Genomic DNA, 25,861 nt, shown 5'->3' with positions numbered 1-25,861 from the left:
ACGGCTGCAGAGCCCACATTTCTGTGGATGGCGCACCGATCCGTCTGTCGACCTCCCGCTCCATTCTTCTCTCACTTGTGAACAACGTGTTACTTATATTCCTATCTAAATCATTTATAGATATTAAAAATAACAGCGGCCCCAGTACTGCCCCCTGCTGGTCACCCCTCTTAACTCTCATGAGGTTCCTCACGCCATCATCGCCCTCTGCTTCATGCACCCATCTAAAAACATCACCTTGAACTGCCACTTCTTTAATTTTGATGCCCACCCTCTCATGTGGCACCTCATCAAATGCTTTCTGACATGGAATACGATGTTTGTAATGAGCCTCCAAACCATCTCGGTGTCCGTGAACGTGTCAGGGATGCCCAGCAAGTCATAGATATGAAACATCGACAAGCAGGAGGTCTTGTGGACAGGCGAATAATTGCAGGGTGGGGGGGTCCCAAAAGTCTTAGGGGTGCCTATGGGGTCGCCCCTTTTAACTCAAAGTCAGGGCACAAATCAGAAGTCGTAACCAGCAGCCCCTCCTGGATGGGCTGAGAGGTTCGGCTCTTCACCAAGGCCGGGTCCACATGAGCGTCAGACCTTTATAAGCCAATGGGCAGAAAGGGCGGAGTCACATTCCCTGAAGGGGTGTGTCCTCGCAGCTGCAGAAGAGGAGGAGATCAGACGAGGCTGTTAGCCAATGGGGTACTGCGTCTCTGTGATGTGTTCTTTTGTCACATTTGTGTGACACTCTGGTTTTACTGTTTTGAAGTAGGACTGTAAATGAGATTCTTTCTCTCCGCTGTTACAGTTTTCAGACAAACATCCATCACATACACATTTATGATTTGAAGACCCCTGAGCTGCGTGTCATTTTGAAGAGCAGATCGCACTCTACCAGAACATTTAGAGTTGCTAAAGGAATGAAATCCAAATGACAAGATTCAAAAGCGTCTTTAAAAAAAGTGAAATATAAAAAGTAGAAAATATATAACATGGGGACCTGGTGTCATTTTAAAGTTGAAGCCCAACCCCCCCCCCATGTCTCATTTTGTCCATCAAATTCCACGTAATTGAATCGGGACGATCAAGAACGCCAAGGCAGGGGTTGCTGTAATTTGGCCATCTTTGAGGGAAGAAAGAAAAATATTGCAACGTGACATTGGGGGGTGCATTGTGACATTTTAATAACTAAACGCTGCACTTTCATTTTAGCGATGACAACATTCAGGACTTAATGCCATTTTCTTTATGTTTTCCAATATCGTCCGGTCCCGCCGGTGGGTCTGAAACACCCTCCACTGAGTCATCGGTGTAATGTGGCGGAGTGGTCCGTGTGAGCGATGATCCCCTGAGTGATGCTGGCAGGGAGTCGTGTACTCTTGGTAGGAGCACCCATGGCGGCAATGTCACAGTCAATAACCCCCCTCCCCTCACTCCAGTCCCACCGAGGGTCCATTCAAAGTGCTGCAACTTCCTGCACACGGCTTGCCACCTGCCCTTTCCTTACAGGAAGTGAAGCGTTGGGATTGAGGACCCCCAGACAGCAAGCAACTCGTCCTTCTTCTCTGAAATGATGGGGTTAATATGAGTGCTTAATACCACCACTAAGAAATTTAACAGCCCACCAACAAAGAAGTTTGCACCCCACCACACCCCCATCACACACACACAACAAGCCCAACCACAGCCACCCCCCAGAACCCCCAAGGTTCTACAAGCTACCTGGTAGTCCAACCTGTTGTGAGACCCTCTAATTGTGAGGTGACTTGAGACCCCCCAATTGTGCAGTGAGTTGTGACCATCTAATTGTGTTTCTACATTGAGACCTTCTGTTGTGAAGTGACTTGAGACCCTCTAATTGGGTTTCGACTTGATACCCTCTGTTGTGTGGAGTCTTGAGACCCTCTAGTTATGAGGTTGACTTGAGACCCTCTGATTGTGAGGCTACTCAGGTCTTTTACTTTTGAAATTCTGCCCTGCAGTTAATGAATACACAGAGTGTGGTGCACATTGGATTGAGGGGCAAAGGTTGTGAGCCTCCTTGGGGGGGCTGGAAGGGGGGGCTCCTGTTGGTGCAGCGATCACTTAAAGCAACTCTTTGAGCCAAAGCCTTTTTTATTCTCTGTTTATTTTAAGGTTTTAACAGCGTTGGTGTCTTCTTAGTAAAGGCAGAAGGAGAAAAGTTCAAATGTGTGGCAAGTCTTCCAATGTCTTCTGTTTAAGTGTTACAGCTGCCTGATGGACGACTTGCAGGACAGGCTTAGCCCCCCGAGTTGCAAAGTCTGGACCACCACAGCAATCCAAGCTGAGCTTCAGGAATGAGGCCCACCAGTGCTACGTGTCTGTATGTGGTGTGCATTGCGTAAGGGTCTGAAGGTTAAAGGGTAGGAAGAAGTCATTGGGGGGGCTGCTGGGGGGATCCTGTTTCTGTTACAAGTGTCATGCCAGCCGTGGCCCAGTGACCTTATTGTTAAATCTCACAGCGTTCTGCATTTCCATACATTCTCATGGCTGCAGGGAGCGGTGGGGCGTCACGTGTGAGTCGGACACACTGGGCAGACTTTCATTGTACACCACACATGTCACGAGGGGGCCACGGGGGTCTGTCTGTCTGTCTGTCTGCCATACAGGGGCTGTCAGCACTCCATCTGCAGGTCTGAAAGTTGCTCAGGAAGAACAGAAAGACAGTAAAGGCAACACATAGTTAGATTAACACTTCATAAAGAGATAGTTGAACAAATAAGTTACTTTATAATAAATTTGAAAGGTTCTGTCTATCATATAGTGCCTTTCACATCTATTATATAGTGCCTTTCACATTATCTATCTATCATATAGTGCCTTCAACATTTATTATATAGTGCCTTTCACATCTATCTATCTATCTTATAGTGCCTTTAACATTTATTATATAGTGCCTTTCACATTATCTATCTATTATATAGTGCTTTCAACATTTATTGTATAGTGCCTTTCACATTATCTATCTATCTATCATATAGTGCCTTTAACATGTATTATATAGTGCCTTTCACTCTATCTATCTATCTATTATATAGTGCCTTTCACTCTATCGATCTATTATATAGTGCCTTTCACATCTATCTATCTATCTTATAGTGCCTTTCACATTATCTATCTATCATATAGTGTCTTCAACATTTATTATATAGTGCCTTTCACATCTATCTATCTTATAGTGCCTTTAACATTTATTATATAGTGCCTTTCACATTATCTATCTATTATATAGTGCCTTCAACATTTATTGTATAGTGCCTTTCATATTATCTATCTATCTATCATATAGTGCCTTTAACATGTATTATATAGTGCCTTTCACTCTATCTATCTATTATATAGTGCCTTTCACTCTATCTATCTATTATATAGTGCCTTTCACATCTATCTATCTATCTCTCTATCATATAATGCCTTTCATCCATCTATGTATCCATGCAACATAAATCATGTGGCAGCTCTCAGCCTCCATGAACTAGAATGTATTCAAATCTAAATAGACAGATGAAAGGCACTTCATTTTGTGATTGATAGATCCCTTTAAATTTATTATAAACTGATATAGATTGTCATTATGAATGAGCCGCTGATAAACATACCTCTAGGCTGGTTATGTGTTGCACCTCCAATTTTTCTATTTGTCCAGAGTGCCTCCGATATCTACAGATGGATGGATAGATGAGAGCCACTGTGTTATAGACAGATAGGACCCTTCAATGTGACTATAAAGTGACTGTCATAACCTGTTGAACAACCTATGAATATCCATACATTCATCCATCCATCCATCTTCTTCTGCTTATCCGAGGTCGGGTCGCGGGGGCAGCAGCTTGAGCAGAGATGCCCAGACTTCCCTCTCCCCGGCCACTTCTTCTAGCTCTTCCGGGAGAATCCCAAGGCGTTCCCAGGCCAGTCGAGAGACATAGTCCCTGCAGCGTGTCCTGGGTCTTCCCCGGGGCCTCCTCCCGGTTAGATGTGCCCGGAATACCTCACCAGGGAGGCATCCTGATGAGATGCCCGAGCCACCTCATCTGACTCCTCTCGATGCGGAGGAGCAGCGGCTCTACTCTGAGCTCCTCCCGGATGACTGAGCTTCTCACCCTATCTTTAAGGGAGAGCCCAGACACCCTGCGGAGGAAACTCATTTCAGCCGCTTGTATTCGCGATCTCGTTCTTTCGGTCACTACCCATAGCTCATGACCATAGGTGAGGGTAGGAACATAGATCGACTGGTAAATTGAGAGCTTCGCCTTGAGGCTCAGCTCCTTTTTCACCACGACAGACCGATGCAGAGCCCTCATTACTGCGGATGCCGCACCGATCCGCCTGTTGATCTCACGCTCCATTCTTCCCTCACTCGTGAACAAGACCCCGAGATACTTGAACTCCTCCACTTTGTGCAGGATCTCACTCCCAACCCTGAGAGGGCACTCCACCCTTTTCTGGCTGAGGACCATGGTCTCGGATTTGGAGGTGCTGATTCCCATCCCAGCCGCTTCACACTCAGCTGCGAACCGATCCAGAGAGAGCTGAAGATCATGGCCTGATGAAGCAAACAGGACAACATCATCTGCAAACAGCAGTGACCCAATCCTGAGCCCACCAAACCGGACCCCCTCAACACCCTGGCTGCGCCTAGAAATTCTGTCCATAAAAGTTATGAACAGAATCGGTGACAAAGGGCAGCCCTGGCGGAGTCCAACTCTCACTGGAAACGGGTTCGACTTTCTGCCGGCAATGTGGACCAAGCTCTGGCACTGATCATACAGGACTGAACAGCCCTTATCAGGGGGTCCGGTACCCCATACTCTCGGAGTACCCCCCCACAGGATTCCCCGAGGGACACGGTCAAATGCCTTTACCAAGTCCACAAAACACATGTAGACTGGTTGGGCAAACTCCCATGCACCCTCCAGGGCCCTGCTAAGGGTATAGAGCTGGTCCACTGCTCCGCGACCAGGACGAAAACCACACTGTTCCTCCTGAATCCGAGGCTCGACTATCCGACGGACCCTCCTCTCCAGGACCCCTGAACAGACTTTTCCAGGGAGGCTGAGGAGTGTGATCCCTCTGTAGTTGGAACACACCCTCCGATCCCCCTTCTCAAAGAGGGGGACCACCAACCCGGTCTGCCAATCCAGAGGCACTGTCCCTGATGTCCATGCGATGTTGCAGAGGCGTGTCAACCAAGACAGTCCTACAACATCCAGAGCCTTGAGGAACTCCGGGCGTATCTCATCCACCCCCGGGGCCCTGCCACCAAGGAGTTTTTTGACCACCTCGGTGACCTCAGTCCCAGAGATGGGGGAGCCCACCTCTGAGTCCCCAGGCTCTGCTTCCTCATTGGAAGGCATGTTAGTGGGATTGAGGAGGTCTTCGAAGTACTCCCCCCACCGACCCACAACGTCCCGAGTCGAGGTCAGCAGCGCACCATCCCCACCATATACAGTGTTGACACTGCACTGCTTCCCCCTCCTGAGACGCTGGACGGTGGACCAGAATCTCCTCGAAGCCGTCTGAAAGTCGTTCTCCATGGCCTCCCCAAACTCCTCCCACGCCCGAGTTTTTGCCTCAGCAACCACCAAAGCCGCATTCCGCTTGGCCTGCCGGTACCTATCAGCTGCCTCCAGGGTCCCACAGGACAAAAGGGTCCTGTAGGACTCCTTCTTCAGCTTGACGGCATCCTTCACCACCGGTGTCCACCAACGGGTTCGGGGATTGCCGCCACGACAGGCACCGACCACCTTATGGCCACAGCTCTGGTCAGCCGCCTCAACAATAGAGGCACGGAACATGGCCCATTCGGACTCGATGTCCCCCACCTCCCTCGGGACATGGTCGAAGTTCTGCCGGAGGTGGGAGTTGAAGCTACTTCTGACAGGGGGCTCTGCCAGACGTTCCCAGCAGACCCTCACAACACGTTTGGGCCTACCACGCCTGACCGGCATCCTCCCCCACCATCGAAGCCAACTCACCACCAGGTGGTGATCAGTTGACAGCTCCGCCCCTCTCTTCACCCGAGTGTCCAAGACATGTGGCCGCAAGTCCGACGACACGACCACAAAGTCGATCATCGAACTGAGGCCTAGGGTGTCCTGGTGCCAAGTGCACATATGAACACCCCTATGCTTGAACATGGTGTTCGTTATGGACAATCCGTGATGAGCACAGAAGTCCAATAACAAAACACCACTCGGGTTCAGATCGGGGGGGCCATTCCTCCCAATCACGCCCTTCCAGGTCTCACTGTCATTGCCCACGTGAGCATTGAAGTCTCCCAGCAGAACGAGGGAGTCCCCAGAAGGTATGCCCTCTAGCACCCCCTCCAGGGACTCCAAAAAGGGTGGGTACTCCGAACTGCTGTTAGGTGCATACGCACAAACAACAGTTAGGACCCGTCCCCCCACCCGAAGGCGAAGGGAGGCTACCCTCTCGTCCACCGGGGTAAACCCCAATGTACAGGCTCCAAGTCGGGGGGCAATAAGTATACCCACACCCGTTCGGCGCCTCTCACCGGGGGCAACTCCAGAGTGGTAGAGAGTCCAGCCCCTCTCAAGGAGATTGGTTCCAGAGTCCAAGCTGTGCGTCGAGGTGAGTCCGACTATATCTAGCAGGAACCTCTCAACCTCACGCACTAGCTCAGGCTCCTTCACCTTCAGAGAGGTGACATTCCACGTCCCAAGAGCCAGCTTCTGTAGCCGAGGATCGGACCGCCAAGGTCCCCGCCTTCGGCCACCACCCAACTCACACTGCACCCGACCTCCTTGGCCCCTCCCATAGGTGGTGAGTCCATGGGACGGGGGATCCACGTTACCCCTTCGGGCTGTGCCCGGCCGAGCCCCATGGGTGCAGGCCTGGCCACCAGGCGCTCGCCATCGAGCCCCACCTCCAGCCTTGGCTCCAGAGGGGTGCCCCGTTGACCCGCGTCCGGGCAAGGGAAAACACCGTCCAAAGTTTTTATTTATCATAGAAGGTTTGTTGAACCGCTCTTTGTCTCATCCCTCACCTAGGACCAGTTTGCCTTGGGTGGCCCTACCAGGGGCATAAAGCTCCTAGGATCATTGGGACACGCAAACCCCTCCACCACGATAAGGTGGCAGTTAAAGGAGGTGACCTATGAATATGTGAGTTTCAAATCTCCACATATATTATTAGTATGACCTCTCTTAGCTATATGTTTATCTGTTCAAGAAAGAGCGAGCGCCTTACAGGTCATCTGTCAGTAGACAGACAGATGGATGGACAAAAAACAGTGCATGTTAGGTAGATAGATATGAAAGGCACTATATAAAAGATAGATAGATAGGTGAAAGGCACTATAAAATAAGAGATAGATAGATATGACAGGCACTATATAATAGATAGACATGAAAGGCACTATATAATAGACAGATAGATGAAAGGCACTATATAATAAATAGATTGATAGATGAAAGGCACTATAAAATAAGAGATAGATAGATATGACAGGCACTATATAATAGATTGTTATGAAAGGCACTATATAATAGATAGATTGATAGATAGAGGAAAGGCACTATAAAATAAGAGATAGTGAAAGGCACTATATAAAAGATAGATAGATAGATGAAAGGCACCATATAATAAATAGATTGATAGATAGATGAAAGGCACTATAAAATAAGAGATAGATAGATATGACAGGCACTATATAATAGATAGATATGAAAGGCACTATATAATAGACAGATAGATGAAAGGCACTATATAATAAATAGATTGATAGATGAAAGGCACTATAAAATAAGAGATAGATAGATATGGCAGGCACTATATAATAGATTGTTATGAAAGGCACTATATAATAGATAGATTGATAGATGAAAGGCACTATAAAATAAGAGATAAATAGATAGATATGACAGGCACTATATAATAGATAGATATGAAATGCACTGTAAAAAAAGAGATAGTGAAAGGCACTATATAAAAGATAGATAGATGAGAAAGGCACTATATCATAGATTGATAGATAGATAGATAGTGTGGATTCTAGGGGTCGCAGTTGCCCCGTGAAACCCAACAGACAGACATTCAGGACACACGTATAAAAGCACCAAGTAGAATTTTAATTCTTTTCTTGAATAAAGTGCACAAAGCACCACGATCGCCACAATTCACCAATACAAATAATCAATAATACAATAATCCTCCACTCCCAGCAGCTCCGTCACACACCCTCCCAATTCCAGCTCCACTTGCTGGGTCTCGAACCGTCCTTTATATATTCCTTGACCCAGAAGTGCTCCTTCCCTTCTTCCGGGTCAAACGCTACATCATCAGTCCTCAAGCATCCCGGAAGTGCTGTGGGCTTTCGTCCTCGTGACTCCGAAGTACTTCTGGGTTGTAGGAGTCCCCAGGTACTTTATGAGCTCCTCCTGGTGGCACCCATGGCACCCAACAGGGCTGAGAAAATGGACTTCATGTCCCATGATGCCCCGATGGAATCCGAGGTACAGTTACTGTCCAAGGGAGCTGCCACCTAGTGTCCTGGGGGATGCAGAGTCCTGGAAAGGCTGCCCTTCTCCATTCTTCCCGTTCTGGGACGTCCCAGCCGGATTGAGCTGCCGGCCGTCTATCAGAATAGATAGACAGACAGACAACTCTAAGCTGCATTGGATTTTGTTTAATCTGCTAAGGCTGTGCTGTGTCAGTTTTTAATTGTAATCACAAGTAATTTGGCAGAAAACAAAACAATTATAATAAAATTAATTTGCTTCTATCAAAGTTTTTAATTGTTCTTTGTAGACCTGAGGGTGCAGTTTATGCCATTAAACAAATACGACATTTAAAAACTCAAAATGTGCCATTTTATAAACTCAGCTGTCTTGTTCTGTTCTGTCTTGTTCCCTCACAGCTGAAGTTACAAAGTGCGCCATGTTGTTGGTTTGTTTGTTTTTTTGGATTCTGGTGTAGCCCCCCATGTCATTTAGCCCCCTGTGTGTCTGCTTTCGATTGTGGACGTTAAAGGGCTCACAAAGTAGAGTTGGGGGTCCGGGGGGTTCGCCCACCACAGCTCCCCCTCTCACTGCCCTCCTTCATTTTCTTTTCCCAGGCAGGAGACACTGTCTCGGAGAGCAGCTGGCACGGATGGAGATGTTCCTCTTCTTCTCCACATTACTCCAAAGATTCCATTTGGGCTTCCCGCCCGGCTCCGTCCCCAGTGTGGCCCCCCGCCTTGGAATGACTCTGCAGCCACAGGCCTACTGCATTTGTGCCACGCGCCGTCAGCCTGACGCGAAGTGCAGGACCGGGAAGTTTTAAAGGCCGAGGGCCTCTTGACGACGCTTCAGAAGGATTTTAATCTTAAACTTCACGTTGTTACGTTTCTTTCTTTTTTTTTTATTTAAATGAAACCTTGGAAGGAGAAAAAGGAATTTCACTTTGTGGTTTCCTTCAGGGCGATTGTGCGATTCACGCCCGAGCCAATTACTTGAGAACACGTTGTTGCATTCCAGTTTAAGAATTCCCGACGATTCTCGGCAGTGTGCTGGCACTGGGACTGCCACCGGAAAATGTGATGAACTTCCTGGTGCCATCTGGTCCTGGAGCTTTCCAAAGTGGGCGTTGTGACACTTTGGGGTGACTTGAGCAGAGCTGTGGAAGGAAACGTCTGATTTGTCCTCAATTTCCAGTTTCAAACCTGACTTCCAATATAAAGGAGACGAGTAAAGATTTAGTCCAATCAAATCTCATAAACGCACGTAGAGCTGATGTTGTGTGTGTGGCACCTTGAGAGCCCCTCACCTTCTGCACACTTTGTGTTGTCAAATTCATTTGAACTGCATAGAGGTGTCATTTTTGCTCATCAAGCCATAGTCTTCCTCCTCTTCATCTCCTCCCCCTTCTGTGTATCTGTGGAACCTCCTCACCGGTCTGACCTTCTCTTGCAGATCACCTTCTTTTACTTTATCCATCCATCTCCTCTTTGGCCCACACATTCACTGCTTCTCCCCATCAAATGTCCAGACCACCTCCACTTGCTTTCCAGAACTTTCTTAGATTTCTCTCTTCCACTTTTGTTGGACCCCCGATGGTTTCATTTCTTATTCTGTCCTTCTTTGTATCTCGACACATCCATCTCCACCTTCTCATTTCTGGCCCATTCACACTGCACTCCTTTCACTGTCCATGTCTCAGGACCTCACGTCACTCACTGCTGCTCTCACCTTGAACTCCCATCTTAACTCTTCAGTCACACGACCCTCCTCATCTCATCTTCCATTTGTTCCATCCACACTGCCCTCTTTGGTTCATCTCTGCAGCTCATTCTCCACGTTGATCTACCTGCTGATCCCAGATGGTTAAACTTCTCCACTCTTCTCAATGGCTCTCTTCAGACCCTCACTTCTGGATCCTTCATTGCCATTAAACCTCAGATTGTCTCTAATTCTTCTTCTCTGTAACCCTCTGTCTTCCAACTTCCTCTTCTCTGATGCCACATGGCACAAAGCCAGTGCCGAGGGTTTTGTCTGGGCGTGGGTGGTTTGAAAAGTCCCCTTCTACTCAGCTTGAAGGGTTTTGTCAGTCTGTCATATGTGTGTGGTGTGCTTTGCGTAAGGGTCTAAAGGTTAAAGGGTAGGAAGAAGTCATTGGGGGGGCTGCTGGGGGGATCCTGTTTCTGTTACAAGTGTCATGCCAGCCGTGGCCCAGTGACCTTATTGTTAAATCTCACAGTGTTCTGCACTTCCATACATTCTCATGACTCCAGGGAGCGGTGGGGCGTCACGTGTGAGTCGGACACACTGGGCAGACTTTCATTGTACACCACACATGTCACGAGGGGGCCACGGGGGTCTGTCTGTCTGTCTGTCTGCCATACAGGGGCTGTCAGCACTCCATCTGCAGGTCTGAAAGTTGCTCAGGAAGAACAGAAAGACAGCAAAGGAGACACATACTTAGATTAACACTTCATAAAGAGATAGATGAACAAATAAAAGAAGTTACTTTATAATAAATTTGAAAGGTTCTCTCTATCATACAGTGCCTTTCATCTATCTATCTATTATATAGTGCCTTTCATATCTATCTATCTACAGTACATCCAGAAAGTATTCCCAGCGCTTCATCACTGTTTCCCCATTTTGTTATGTTACAGCCTTATTCCAGAATGGATTAAATTCGTTTTTTTCCTCAGAATTCTACACACAACACCCCATAATGACAACATGAAAAAAAGTTTACTTCAGATTTTTGCAAATTTATTAAAAATAAAAAAATTGAGAAAGCACATGTACATAAGTATTCACAGCCTTTGCCATGAAGCTCTAAATTGAGCTCAGGTGCCTCCTGTTTCCCTGATCATCCTTGAGATGTTTCTGCAGCTTCATTGGAGTCCACCTGTGGTAAATTCAATTGACTGGACATGATTTGGAAAGGCACACACCTGTCTATAGAAGGTCCCACAGTTGACAGTTCATGTCAGAGAACAAACCAAGCATGAAGTCAAAGGAATTGTCTGTAGACCTCTGAGACAGGATTGTCTCCAGGCACAAATCTGGGGAAGGTTACAGAAAAATTTCTGCTGCTCTGAAGGTCCCAATGAGCACAGTGGCCTTCATCACCCGTAAGTGGAAGAAGTTTAAAACCACCAGGACTCTTCTTAGAGCTGGCTGACCATCTAAACTGAGCGATCGGGGGAGAAGGGCCTTAGTCAGGGAGGTGACCAAGAACCCGATGGTCACTCTGTCAGAGCTCCAGAGGTCCTCTGTGGAGAGAGGAGAACCTTCCAGAAGGACAACCATCTCTGCAGCAATCCACCAATCAGGCCTGTATGGTAGAGTGGCCAGACGGAAGCCACTCCTTAGTTAAAGGCACATGGCAGCCCGCCTGGAGTTTGCCAAAAGGCACCTGAAGGACTCTCAGACCATGAGAAAGACAATTCTCTGGTCTGATGAGACAAATATTGAACTCTTTGGTGTGAATGCCAGGCGTCACGTTTGGAGGAAACCAGGCACCACTCATCACCAGGCCAATACCATCACTACAGTGAAGCATGGTGGTGGCAGCATCATGCTGTGGGGATGTTTTTCAGCGGCAGGGACTGGGAGACTAGTCAGGATAAAGGGAAAGATGACTGCAGCAATGTACAGAGACATCCTGGATGAAAACCTGCTCCAGAGCGCTCTTGACCTCAGACTGGGGCGACGGTTCATCTTTCAGCAGGACAACGACCCTAAGCACACAGCCAAGATATCAAAGGAGTGGCGTCAGGACAACTCTGTGAATGTCCTTGAGTGGCCCAGCCAGAGCCCAGACTTGAATCTGATTGAACATCTCTGGAGAGATCTTAAAATGGCTGAGCACCGACGCTTCCCATCCAACCTGATGGAGCTTGAGAGGTGCTGCAAAGAGGAATGGGCCAAACTGGCCAAGGATAGGTGTGCCAAGCTTGTGGCATCATATTCAACAAGACTTGAGGCTGGAATTGCTGCCAAAGGGGCATCGACAAAGTATTGAGCAAAGGCTGTGAATACTTATGGACATGGGATTTCTCAGTTTTTTTATTTTTAATAAATGTGCAAAAATCTCAAGTAAACTTTTTTCACATTGTCATTATGGGGTGTTGTGTGTAGAATTCTGAGGAAAAAAATGAATTTAATCCATTTTGGAATAAGGCTGTAACATAACAAAATGTGGAAAAAGTGATGTGCTGGGAATACTTTCCAGATGCACTGTAGATATCTATCTATCTATCATATAGTGCCTTTCACATTTATCTATTATACAGGTGCATCTCAATAAATTAGACTATCATTGAAAAGTTAATTCAGTCAGTTAGTCAGTATCCAACCCACTATATTCTAACACAGGGTCACAGGGGTCTGCTGGAGCCAATCCCAACAAGCACAGGGCGCTAGGCAGGAACAAATCCTGGGCAGGGCGCCAGCCTACCTCAGGGCACACACACACACACACACACACACCAAGCACACACGAGGGACAATTTAGGATCCACCTAACCTGCATGTCTTAAGACTGTGGGAAGAAACCCATGCAGACACGGGGAGAACATGCAGACTCCACGCAGTGAGGGACCCGGGAAGCGAACCCAGACGGGTTTCATTACTGCTAGGCAGCAGTGCTACCCACTGCGCCGCCCAATTCAAAAAGTGAAACTCAAATATTCTATCAATTCACTACACACAGAGTGATATATTTCAAGCGTTTATTTCTTTTCATTTTGCTGATTATGGCCTACAGGTAATAAAAACTCAAAATTCAGCATCTCAGAAAATGAGAATATCACATAAGACCAATAAAAAAAACAAGATTTTTAATACAGAAATGTCAGCCTACTGAAGAGTCTGTCCACGTAGGCACTCAATACTTGGTTGGGGCTCGTTTGGCATGAATGACAGCACCAATATGGCGTGGCATGGAGGCGAGCAACCTGTGTCACTGCTGAGGTGTTATGGAAGCCCAGGATGCTTCAGCTCGTCTGCATTGTTGGCTCTGCTGTCTCTCATCTTCCTCTTCCTCACAGATTCTCTATGAGGTTTAGGTCAGGTGAGTTTGTTGGCCAGTCAAGCCCAGTGATACCCACCATGGTCATTAAACTGGCTATTGGTACTTTTGGCAGTGTGGGCAGGTGCCAAGTCCTGCTGGAAAATGAAGTCAGCATCTCCATAAAGCTCATCAGCAGAGGGGAGCATGAAGTGCTGTAAAATGTCCTGCTGCACTGACTTTGGACTTGATAAAGCACAGTGGACCAACACCAACAGATGACATGGCTCCTCAAATCATCACTGTAGACTGTAGAAACGCCACATTGTACCCTCAAGCAACTTGGATTGTGTGTCTCTCCACTCTTCCTCCAGACTCTGAGACCTTAAGTTCCACATGACTTTGGACCACTGAGCTGTTAACAGTCCAGTCCGTTTTCTCCTTCGCCCAGGTGAGACACTTTGGATGTTGTCTCTGGTTGACACCAGGCATGCTGTGACAGTTGTAGCCCATGTCCCCGATGTCTGGTGGCTCTTGCAGCACTGACTCCACCGCAGTCCACCACTTGTGACTCTCCCCCCAAATTCTTCACAATCTTCTCAAGGCTGCGCTTATTCCTGTTGCTTGTGCACTTTTTTCTGCTGCCCCGTTTTTTTCCTTCCACTTGTCACTCTGTGAACAGCCACCTTCTTTAGCAGTGACCTTTGGTGGCTTACCCTTCTTGTGGAGTGAGGGTCTCAATGACCATCTTCTGGACGACTGAGAGACCATTTCAAGGCTCATGACCCCTTTGTGGGTGTTTTGGGAGTGGAGCGAGACACCAGGGGCCTCATGTATAAAAGGTGCGTATGCACAAAAATGTTGCGTAAGCCCGTTTCCACGCTCAAATTGCGATGTATAAAACCTAAACTTGCTGTAAACCCACACATATTTCCACCGTAGCTCCAACCCTGGTGTACGCAAGTTCTCTGCTCAGTTTTGCAGACTGGCGGCACCCAGCATCAAAGCAGTGCTACTGTTCCTTTCCCTTTCTTTTTTAGACCCACATCCCTGACGCTGCTTTATCAATACCCTGAAATTAACTGCATATTGTTTATTCGTTTAAGACATCTGATTATAATTAACCAGTAACAATATAATGGTCCAGTCTGCTTTAGCGTTGTTCCTCTCACTGCACCTTCTTCTTCTTCGTTCAGCTGCTCCTGTTAGGTGTTGCCACAGCAGATCATCTTTTTCCATATTACTCTCACTGCACCACTCGGAGTATTTATATCACTGTATCTGAGTGGGGAATCACAGCAGCAGCTGATCGGAAAGAGAATTATCAGGATACAACATCAAGCACACGCTGCCTCAGCCATGCTGTCTATTGAACTGCTGTCATGTGGCAAACGCTTCAGAGCCTTTCCTGTACGGACCTCGCGGTTCACAAACAGTTTCATCCCAAGAACTCTAAACGCACTCAATCAGTCCATCAAGTAAAGACAAGTAGAACTGTTAGGACTTATAAGTACAATCACCTCACTGTGAACTTGAGATACAGTTATAATATTACACAACCTGAGTCACTTTATAAAGCGCGTATTTACATATGATGACGATATCATTTTTAAGATGAAATGCAGCAAAATATGTTGATTATATTATATACAGATAAAATGTTAATGTCATTAAAATAATCTGTATTGTTAATAATTAAACATGTGAGGACACGGTGCCACTGGTGCTCTGTTCACTGATTGTTCCTGCATTGCGTTGTATTCTTGCTGGTGCGACACTGGAAGGATAGACAGATTGAAATATCTTCGTAGTACATGTTTAATTATTCTATGTTCCTTAAAAGTGTTGAAGAATCAGCGTTCTAAGCTTACAGATGGCTTCACGTCTATTACAGAGCTGATTGTGTGGCGATTGGGTATTTGGAGAAAGAAAAGGAAGGACAGGAATTGGAGGTCAGTACGTTTGAAAGAGACAGGACTGCTGTGATAAATTATTTCATCGAAGGTCGCGGTCAGCGCAGCAATCATCTTGCGTGAGATATGAACAAGCACTGCGCCACCGTGTCCCCATGTTTAATAACACGCTTTAACTCCTGTCATCATGAAAATGATATCACGTATACATCTCAGTATTTTAATTATTCAGAGAGCTGTAATATCACGAATGTCATGGATTCTGAGTCCAGTCCAGTGTGATTCACACACAGAGCACATAGAAGATTAAATACAAAACAAAGCATTTAACGTGCTACTTTAGTTACGATGGGATTTGAGAAACCAGTAAATTAAACGATTTTAAGATGAAGTTTATGATGTTCTACTTTAATGACAAAATAAACTACGTGATTAAAGTGGAAATTTAGAGATTAAAGTTGATTTCTTGTTTTTTCCCCCCACTGTGTCCCTATTTTCTTTTTCTCTGTACCCTAATAAGCTTTAATGTGACACTCAGACGGTGGGCTACGACTCCCCTTTTCACGGTGACTTTCATACCTGACAACTCCTTTTTTATTTCAGGCACTGTGCGACTTTGTGAACTTGAGCTTTCGAGTTTCTCCGACACTCTGTGTCACTCGATCAACTTCCTTTTGTTGATTATCTCACTGTTTAAACCAACAAATAGTACGTTTTTCCTTTGCCTCCACTTGGTATTCGCTGAAATTCTTCTATTTCCCCCCGTGCTTTTCCCCATTGTCTTTTCACAGAAGGCTGAGCTTAAGGGATGTTTATATTGATTTGCATATTCAAAGAGACGTAATTCTGGGAGGAGTTGGGGCGGGACAGAAGGCGTGTGCACGTGCGTTACTTTTCACACTGACCGGGATTTATAGAGCGGGAGAACGTGGAAGTTGGCGTTCGCACAGATTTATGCATCTGGATTTTTTTGTGGGTACAAACATTTCCACTTTTGTCCGTACGCCATGTTATAGTGTGAGTTCTACACACTGCGTTATACAAGAGGCACCAGGAGTTGACAATATTATAATTTTCTGAGAAACTGAATTTTGAGTTTTCATTACCTGTAGGCCATAATCAGCAAAATGAAAAGAAATAAATGCTTGAAATATATCACTCTGTGTGTAATGAATCTATATACTGTAATATAGGAGTTTCACTTTTTGAATTGAATTACTGAAATAAATGAAATTTTCGATGATATTCTAATTTATTGAGATGCACCTGTATAGTGCCTTTCACATTTATCTATTTATATATTTATATTTATGTTCGCACAGATTTATGCGTCTGGATTTTTTTGTGCATACGAACATTTCCGCTTTTGTGCATACGCCATATTATAGTGTGAGTTCTACGCACGGCCTTATACATGAGGCCCCTGGTGATTTGTTTGATTTCAGCCTATTTAATCCACACTACTCTTCTCTCTCTACAATTTCCAAATCCCTCAGCACCTCCTTAGTAGTCCCTGTTACTGATGGAGGTTATCCACTTCCTCACTTGTGAAGACGTCAGATAAACGAGTGCTATTTCACAGTCTGTATCTTTTAATTCCCTTTTACTATTCCTGATGCACTTCACCTCCTCCTCGAGTGTTCTTCCATCCATCCATTATCCAACCTGCTTTATCCTAACTACAGGGTCACGGGGGTCTCCTAGAGCCAATCCCAGCCAACACAGGGCGAAAGGCAGGAAACAAACCCTGGGCAAGGTGCCAGCCCACCACAGAACACACACACTAGGGACAATTTAGGATGGCCAATGCACCTAACCTGCATGTCTTTGGACTGTGGGTGGAAACCCACACAGACACAGGGAGAACATGCAAACTCCACTCAGTGATACCCGGGAAGCGAACCTCAGGTCACCTAACTGTGAAGCAGCAGCGCTACCCACTGCGCCACCGTGCCGCTCTTTGACTGTACTTTTACTACTAAAATAGTCGAAGAATCTCTTAGGGTGGTCTTTCACCTTATCTACTGTATTCCTCTCTAACTGCCCTTTAGGAGGAGGAGGTTGGGACCACGCACTGCTACCACTTTGCCGCACTCACCACACGATGAATCACTTGGAGTGGGACCCGAGTGCAGCGGGTGACACCTCAGCACCACACTGGCATAGTGTTTTTTTTTTTACAGTGTGCCAATCTTGCCCTCAACCCCCCTGCCTGCAGGTTAACGTAACATCCGAGAGGAAGCCACAGCAGGTTAAGGGCCTCTCCCAAGGGCCCGACCGAGTCGAGTCGCTTATTCTTCTTAATGGTTGCCCCTCATACGCCCTACGATTCACTTTTCACTTTTATTTTTGTACACCTTAGGCGTCCGTTTTTTCCTTTCCAGGTTCTTTTTTTTTTTTAAACTCTTTATTACCCCCTGGCAGAGTTTTTATTTTTTAGGTTTCTTACTACTTCAGGGCGGAGTGGTGGCTCTGAGGTGAGGGATCTAGGCCAGGAAAAGGAAGGTTTGCCAGTTCGAATCCCGCAAACTCCAAAAGTGACTCCACTCCATTGGGCCCTTAACCTGCCATCTGCTCCGTCCCCGGTATGACGTTAACCTGCCATCCAGCCCTTCAAGCAGGTAATCCAACTTGCAAGGAAAACTCAGGGGTTGGTGTAATCATCTTAGAAGTTTAATATGTCACTGTGCTCTGTGCAGATATTTTAAATCTGTTTTCTTTACTACATGCACAGCTGAGCCAGATTTAGTACAAAGGAGCTCCGCATTTACAACTGCTAGGCCAAACATAGGATAAGATCGACAAAGACAAACGGGCACCATTTCTGTGTGTTAAGGGTCAGCAGGCCTCTCTGTGCCTTGTTTGGAATGGCATGAGTTTACCTAAGTAGGGGTCTGCACATGGAGAAAGGGTATAAAGCCTTGGCACACTGCCCGGCACACCTTTCAAGCTGACGGATGGATGGAAGATTACGTCATGCGATCCTGAAAATCCTTCCAGTGCAGTGAAGAAAATGGCAGACTGTATCTATCGAGATCCCACTTCAGTAATGGTCTTGTCATTGGCTTCCGTTCGTCTATAATTCTGCGTAAATTGTCATTAAAGTTATTTTCTCTTAGGTGATTTCTTACCGCAGTATCACTATGGGAGGGATATCACTTTTTAATATTATATCTATATAGTTTTGCGTTACTTAAGATGCTGCATTTAAAAAAAAGAATTTATTCCAACTAATGGGCAGCACGGTGGCGCAGTGGGTAGCGCTGCTGCCTCGCAGTTAGGAGACCTGAGGTTCACTTCCCAGGTCGTCCCTGCGTGGAGTTTGCATGTTCTCCCTGTGTCTGCGTGGGTTTCCTCCCACAGTCCAAAGACATGCAGGTGAGGTGCATTGGCGATCCTAAATTGTCCCTAGTGTGTGATTGATGTGTGTGTGTCTGTGCCCTGTGGTGGGCTGGCACCCTGCCCGGGGTTTGTTTCCTGCCTTGCACCCGGTGTTGGCTGGGATTGGCTCCAGGAGACCCCCGTGACCCTGTAGTTAGGATAGAGCAGGTTGGATAATGGATGGATGGACTTATTCCAACTAGGGAGCTAGCGCCCCCTGGAGGAAAACAGTTGGTGGCAGGATTGGCACTCCAGTTTCACAGTGTGATGCTGAGGTGTCACCCACTGCACGGCGACACTCAGATCTCAATCCGGGTGGCTCGTCATGTGGTGGGTGGGTTGACCTCTCAATGCTCCCACCCTATCCCTCTACTACTTGCAAACGTAGGTCTGTACCCGTCCTGCATGACACGTTAAAACCTTTTGAAACCCGTTTCGCCGCTCCTCGACCGTCTCCACACCCCATCCCAGTCTGTCCTCCTTTGACTTCGTCGTATCTTCAACTCCCACTGGGACATCCATGCTGATCTGGAGGTCATGGTGCAGCAGCTTGGAGGCATCAAGTCCTGCGGAGGAGCCTCCTTACCTTGCAAAGAGCAGCAGAAGAGAGCGGAGCATGAACTGCTGGTCAACCCAACTAAGAGACGTTCACGTCATCTTCATGTAAAACTCCAGGAAGGCGACGAACCACAAAGGTGAAGGATTTCAATGTTTGATGTGGAGGTTTCCACAAATGCCGGGATTAAGGGAGGACACAAATCAGACATGTCCTCAAAGACAAGCGGCTCAAAGATCTGCTAGTAGGAAACGAGGAAATCGTATGGAAGGCACACCAAACAATGGAGCTGGCGGGTATCAACAAGCCTACAAACCCATGAAGTCACTAAAGGTTTTGATTTCTGCATTCACACTTGGACTTCGAGGAATTGTCACAAGAACAGGCCATTGAGCAAAACAAGGTGGTCCATCCCACTCACCGAGATTCTCCAAAATAACATCGAAAACTGAGATCTGAAGGCCCTTAATGTCCTCATGCACCCCATGTGTCTTCACATTTGTGCAAAATCAACACTTTTTAATAAGCCCCCATCATTCCCCCCCATGTCTCTATTTTAAAGTCACAGCAGCTTTGCTGGCCTACTGTAATTCTTTTCACCATTTTAAACTCGAGGGGACAGCCACATCTCCTCATGTCACCTCTGTTTGCTTCAGGACCCCTTCCTTGTTGAATGCCTGGATGCGGGTGGGGGTCCTCCTTGGAGACTCGGGGACAACCAAAGACAATCGTCAGAGCAATGTCGATTACTTAATCAACCTGTGGACACCCACCGTGACCCATTTCATGAACCATCTGTGACCCGTCACCATTAAATACAACAGGAACTCGTGACCCACCAACTGGCAACCCACCATCGCCTAAGAAACCCTGGCTGAAATGGAAAAGGTTCAACTACACAGTTTTTGCCTTCTAGTCCCAGTCCCGGGAGCGACAATTTGCTTTTGCTCTGAGGACATTTGGGTTTGAGATCAGAAGACGAGTATGACAGTCCAGAAATTCACATTTTGTTTCCTGCTATTAAGATTTGAATCATTTACCACATCGATGAGGTCGCAGCTATTGGTGCAGACCACCCAATTGTTTAAGGTCAAGTAAAAAGGGTAGGAACATACGGTCGGTCAATTCCTTAACGGTACAGTCAAAGTAAAAAGTATGTGAACCCTTTGGAATGATCTGGTTTACTGCATGAATTGGTCACTAAACGTGATGTGATCTTCATCCAAGTCACAGGTCCTGATCTACACGATGAGCTTAAGCCAGTGACACACAAACAATTCTACTCTTTCACGTCTTTATTTTACAAACGTATTCAACGTTCACAGAGGTAGTGGAAAAAGTAAGTGAACCTTGGGGTTTAATAACTGGCTGACCATCCTTTGTCAGGCGCTTCCTGTAACTGCAGATCAGATCTGCACATCGTGCGGGGGGGAATTTTCGCCCATTCTTCCCTGCCGAACTACCTCAACTCTTCCATATTCTTTGGTTGTCTTCTGTGTGTGTCTCTCTCTCTCTTCAAGTCATTCAATAGGATTGAGATCTGGGCTCTGACTGGGCCACTCCACAAGGCCGAGTTTGTTCTTCTGAAGCCATTGTGCTGTGGATTTGCTGTGATGTTTGGGGTCATTGTCCTGTGGCATCACCCAGCCTCTTCTGAGCTTAAGTTGATGAACAGACACCCTCACATTATTTGTTGATAAACTTGTGAATTCGTTTTCCCCTCAATGATGGCAATCTGTCCAGGCCCTGATGCAGCAAGGCAGGCCCAATCTTGAAGTTCCCTCCACCATACTTGATGTTTTGATGTTGATATGCACTGCCCTTTTTTACGCCACATGAAGTTCTGCTTGTTCCTCCCAAATAGTTCAATTTTGGTTTCTTCACTCCACAAAACATTTTCCCAGTACCGTTGTGGAGTGTCCAAGTGCTCTTTCACAAACTTCAGGCGTTCAGCAATGTTCTTGTTTGATAGCAGTGGCTTCCTTCTTGGTGTCCTGCCATGGACTTGTTCAATGTTTTACATATAGTTGACTCATGAACTGAGATGTTAGCCACTTCTAATGACTTCTTCAAGTCCTTTGCTGTCACTCTTGGATTCTTCTTTACCTCATTGCTGACTTTGTGTTGTGCTCTTGGGGTCATCTTGTCAGGGCACTCACTTCTAGGCAGAGAAGCCACAATACCAAATCGTCTCCATTTATAGACAACTTGCCCAACAGTAGACTGATGAAGATCTCAGATATTTGAGAGGACTTTGTAACCCTTTCCAGCCTTATGGAGATGAACAATTCTCGATCGTACAGTTAGGTCCATAAATATTTTCTAATTTTGGTTCTGTACATTACCACAATGAATTTGAAATGAAACAACTCGGATGCAGTTGAAGTGCAGACTTTCAGCTTTAATTCAGTGGGGTGAACAAAATGATTGCAAAAAAATGGGAGGCAACTAAAGCATTTTTTGAACACAATCCCTTCATTTCAGGGGCTCAAAAGTAATTGGACAAATGAAATAACTGGAAATCAAATGTTCATTTCTAATGTTTGGTTGAAAACCCTTTGCTGGCAATGACAGCCTGAAGTCTTGAACTCATGGACATCACCAGATGTTGGGTTTCCTCCTTTTTAATGCTCTGCCAGGCCGTTACTGCAGCGGCTTTCAGTTGCTGTTTGTTTGTGGGCCTTTCTGTCTGAAGTTTAGTCTTCAACAAGTGAAATGCCTGCTCAGTTGGGTTAAGATCAGGTGACTGGCTTGGCCATTCCAGAATTTTCCACTTCTTTGCTTTAATAAACTCCTGGGTTGCTTTGGCTGTGTGTTTTGGGTCATTGTCCATCTGTATCATGAATCAATTTGACTGCTGTATTTAGCTGGATTTGAGCAGACAGTATGTCTCTGAATACCTCAGAATTCATTCAGCTGCTTCTGTCCTGTATCACATCATCAATAAACACGAGTGTCCCCGTGTCACTGGCAGCCATGCACACCCAAGCCATCACACTGCCTCCCTCCACCGTGTTTTACAGATGATATGCTATGCTTTGGATAATGAGCTGTTCCACACCTTCTCCATACTTTTTTCATGCCATCATTCTGGTAGAGGTTGATCTTGGTCTCATCTGTCCAAAGAATGTTTTTCCAGAACTGTGCTGGCTTTTTTAGATGTTCTTTAGCAAAGTCCAATCTAGCCTTTCTATTCTTGAGGCTTATGAGTGGCTTGCACCTTGCAGTGCACCCTCTGGATTTACTTTCATGCAGTCTTCTCTTTATGGTAGACTTGGATATCGATACGCCCGCCTACCCCCTGGAGAGTGTTGTTCACTTGGTTGACTGTTGTGAAGGAGTTTCTCTTCACCAAGGAAATGATTCTGCGATCATCCACCACTGTTGTCTTCCGTGGACGTCCAGATCTTTTTGTGTTGCTGAGTTCACCAGTGCTTGCTTTCTTTCTCAGGATGGACCAAACTGTAGATTTTGCCACTCGTAATATTGGAGCAATTTCTCCGATGGGTTTTTTCTGTTTTCGCAGTTTAAGGATGGCTTCTTTCACCTGCATGGAGAGCTCCTTTGACCGCATGTCGTCTGTTCACAGCAAAATCTTCCACATGCAAGCACCACACCTCAAATCAACTCCAGGCCTGTTATCTGCTTCATTGATAAGAACATAACGACGGACTTGCCCACACCTGCCCATGAAATAGCCTTTGAGTCAATTGTCCAATTACTTTTGAGCCCCTGAAATGAAGGGATTGTGTTCACAAAATGCTTTAGTTGCCTCACATTTTTATACAATCGTTTTGTTCACCCCACTGAATTAAAGCTGAAAGTCTGCACTTCAACTGCATCGGAGTTGTTTCATTTCAAATTCATTGTGGTAACGTACAGAACCAAAATTAGACAAAAGTTGTCTCTGTCCAAATATTTATGGACCTACCTGTAGCTCTTCAGACACCTCTTTCGTGTGAGGCGTGACTCCCATCTGGATATGCTTCTTGTCCAAAGCTCAAACTCAAACACTCAAAGTGTTTGTGATCCTTTAAAGTCATTCAAGGCCACCACAACCTCGGAACCCGTTACATTAAATGGACGCCAGGTGTGCTAATTTCGGACTGCAATGCGCTTTTTAAAAAGTCATTAGCTTAGGGTTCATTTACTTTTTCCAACCTTCACTTTCACAGTTTGAATGATTTATTCAATACGGTTAAAAATTCTCTGAAAATCTGTGAATCTTTAGTTCTAGGAGACTGTGTTTGTCCATTATGGTGACTGACATGAAGATATGACCAGGTTTTATATGGGAATTAGACATAAAGAGAGAGAATTCCTAGCGGTTCACATACTTTTTTACTTTGTACGTTTTTTTCTCAAAAAACGTGTAAAAAGCATTGCATTGTTTTGCCTTGAAAAATGACATATTTATTAAATCTGATCATTCTACGGTAAAACGTGCAAAGTGCTAAAAGCATAATAATCATACAAATAATAATATGAACAGCACACCGCCCATGTGCGAGTGACACCAGTGTCACTTTCAGATTCCCAGAGTCACTTTTGGTTTCAGTTTCACGGCCTGAAGGCAGATTCACTGAGAAGCGTTTCTTACGAGACGCCATTATGAGGCCAGGAGAAGACGCATCCACATCGTTGCCAGGGTAAAGGTTGGCGCTAAACCTGTTGGCACTTTTTACAACCTCTGGTCTTACGCGAGTCACGTCTCTACTGTTACCTGAGTGACAATTGGGACCAACGCTAAGAAGGTTAACTAAATCCCATATCATGCTTGGTCGTACGTCCCACGCCTGTAACAACTGCACCAAGCCTGCGACTCCTCGACATCCCCAGGTGGTTTCAGTGTCTTCTTCTGACCTGCTTTTCCAGGTGGTACCTGCAGCCTCCTTCAGTTGTTGTTTTAGTTTCCCTTCAGTCTCCTCTCAACTGGGTTAAGATCTTCTGATCAACTTGTCCAGCTGAGGATCTGATGAAGACCTTTGTTGAGTTGGCCAGCCGCAGACCCGATGAAGACCTTTGTTGTGCTGGCCAGCCAAGGACCTGATGCAGACCCTTTGTTGAGTTGGCCAGCCAAGGATCTGATGAAGACCTTTGTTGAGTTGGCCAGTTGAGGACCTGATGAAGACCTTTGTTGAGTTGGCCAGCCAAGGACCTGATGAAGACCTTTGGACCCTTTGTTGTGTTGGCCAGTCGAGGACCTGATGAAGACCTTTGTTGTGCTGGCCAGCCAAGGACCTGATGAAGACCTTCGTTGAGTTGGCCAGTCGAGGACCCGATGAAGACCTTTGGACCCTTTGTTGTGCTGGCCAGTTGAGGACCTGATGAAGACCTTTGTTGAGATGGCCAGCCGAGGACCTGATGAAGACCTTTGTTGAGTTGGCCAGCCAAGGACCCTTTGAAGACCTTTGGACCCTTTGTTGTGTTGGCCAGTCGAGGACCTGATAAAGACCTTTGTTGTGTTGGCCAGCTGCAGACCCAAAGAAGATCTTTGTTGTGTTGGCTAGCCGAGGACCCGATGAAGACCTTTGTTGAGATGGCCAGCCGAGGACCCGATGAAGACCTTTGTTGAGTTGTCCGGTGTGTTTGAGATCATGGTCTTGTTGCACGATGAAGTTCCTTCTGATTAGTTTGGTTTCATTTCTCTATAAATCGGCAGACAAAGTGTTTCTGTAGGCCTCTGAATTCATTCTTTACTTATTTGGCTGACTCCTTTATTCACGGTGACTTAAAACATTTATGATACAACTGGTTCCATTTCTTTTTAGCTGTCTTATTGGCTGGTCAAGTGACTTACTCAGGGTAACATGGTGGGGTTAGCAGTGGGATTTGAATCCACAACCTCAGGGTTTGAAGTCCGAAGCCTTATTCACTACACCTCACTGCCATGCTATCATCATGAGTTGTGTCGATGGGAGAAATTCGCCAAAGTATTTTACGTAGCGAACATGCCGCGTGTTTGCTGGTGGTCTCGTTCATCAAATATTCTCCTAGAATGAGGCTGCGCTAACAGAAAAAAAAAAGAAGAAGCAGCCAACCCACCTGGTGAGGTCGAGAAGTTTCAGACTTGATGGGATTACTGCAAGCATGGGATGTGCAACCAAACCTGAAGTGGGATTTGGTTTGGGGCGGTCTGTTCCTACATGTGAAATTGGGTGGTCTGCTCCAAAAATTGCTCTCTTCTGTATCATCTAACAGGTCAAGATGTCCATCCCAGGAAACAAAAGTTAAAATTCTGGACTCTTCGTCTCAAACTCATCTTTTGATCTCAAAGCCAAATGTCTTCAGTGTAGAGGAGAGACAATTGAAGTGGTCTTGCTGTTCCCATGCGTTCGGAGGGACTGGATGTGTTTATTTGTTACTAGCAGTGCCACCCATCGTGACAGTCATCAATGTAGACCTCATGTTATCATTTGATCCAGATGTTATCCATTGGTTCTGGTATAATAATACACACCTGATCCCCTTCCACCTCGGTGGCCATTTTCAGCTCTCCGTTTTCACCGCTTCCCCTCGCCATCGCTCA

General features: G+C 46.1%; 2 protein-coding genes across 3 annotated transcripts in view; one reads left to right on the top strand and one right to left on the bottom strand.

Annotated features, from left to right (window-relative positions):
* The window catches only part of LOC114647381 (vitamin D 25-hydroxylase), a 43,287-nt gene extending 32,822 nt beyond the window's left edge, over positions 1-10,465 (top strand). For both annotated transcript variants that reach the window (XM_051923485.1, XM_028796083.2), the window contains exon 5: positions 9,092-10,465. In XM_051923485.1, the coding sequence (XP_051779445.1) occupies positions 9,092-9,223 (132 nt within the window). In that variant the 3' untranslated portion in view covers positions 9,224-10,465. The remainder of the gene's footprint in view (positions 1-9,091) is intronic.
* LOC114647383 (protein inscuteable homolog) overlaps positions 1-25,861 on the bottom strand; it is a 646,645-nt gene that overhangs the window by 414,915 nt on the left and 205,869 nt on the right. The window lies entirely within an intron of this gene.

Source organism: Erpetoichthys calabaricus, chromosome 2 (genome assembly GCF_900747795.2).
Source record: "Erpetoichthys calabaricus chromosome 2, fErpCal1.3, whole genome shotgun sequence".
NCBI classification, from domain to species: Eukaryota; Metazoa; Chordata; class Cladistia; order Polypteriformes; family Polypteridae; genus Erpetoichthys; species Erpetoichthys calabaricus.
This window is presented reverse-complemented; position numbering and strand designations above follow the sequence as displayed.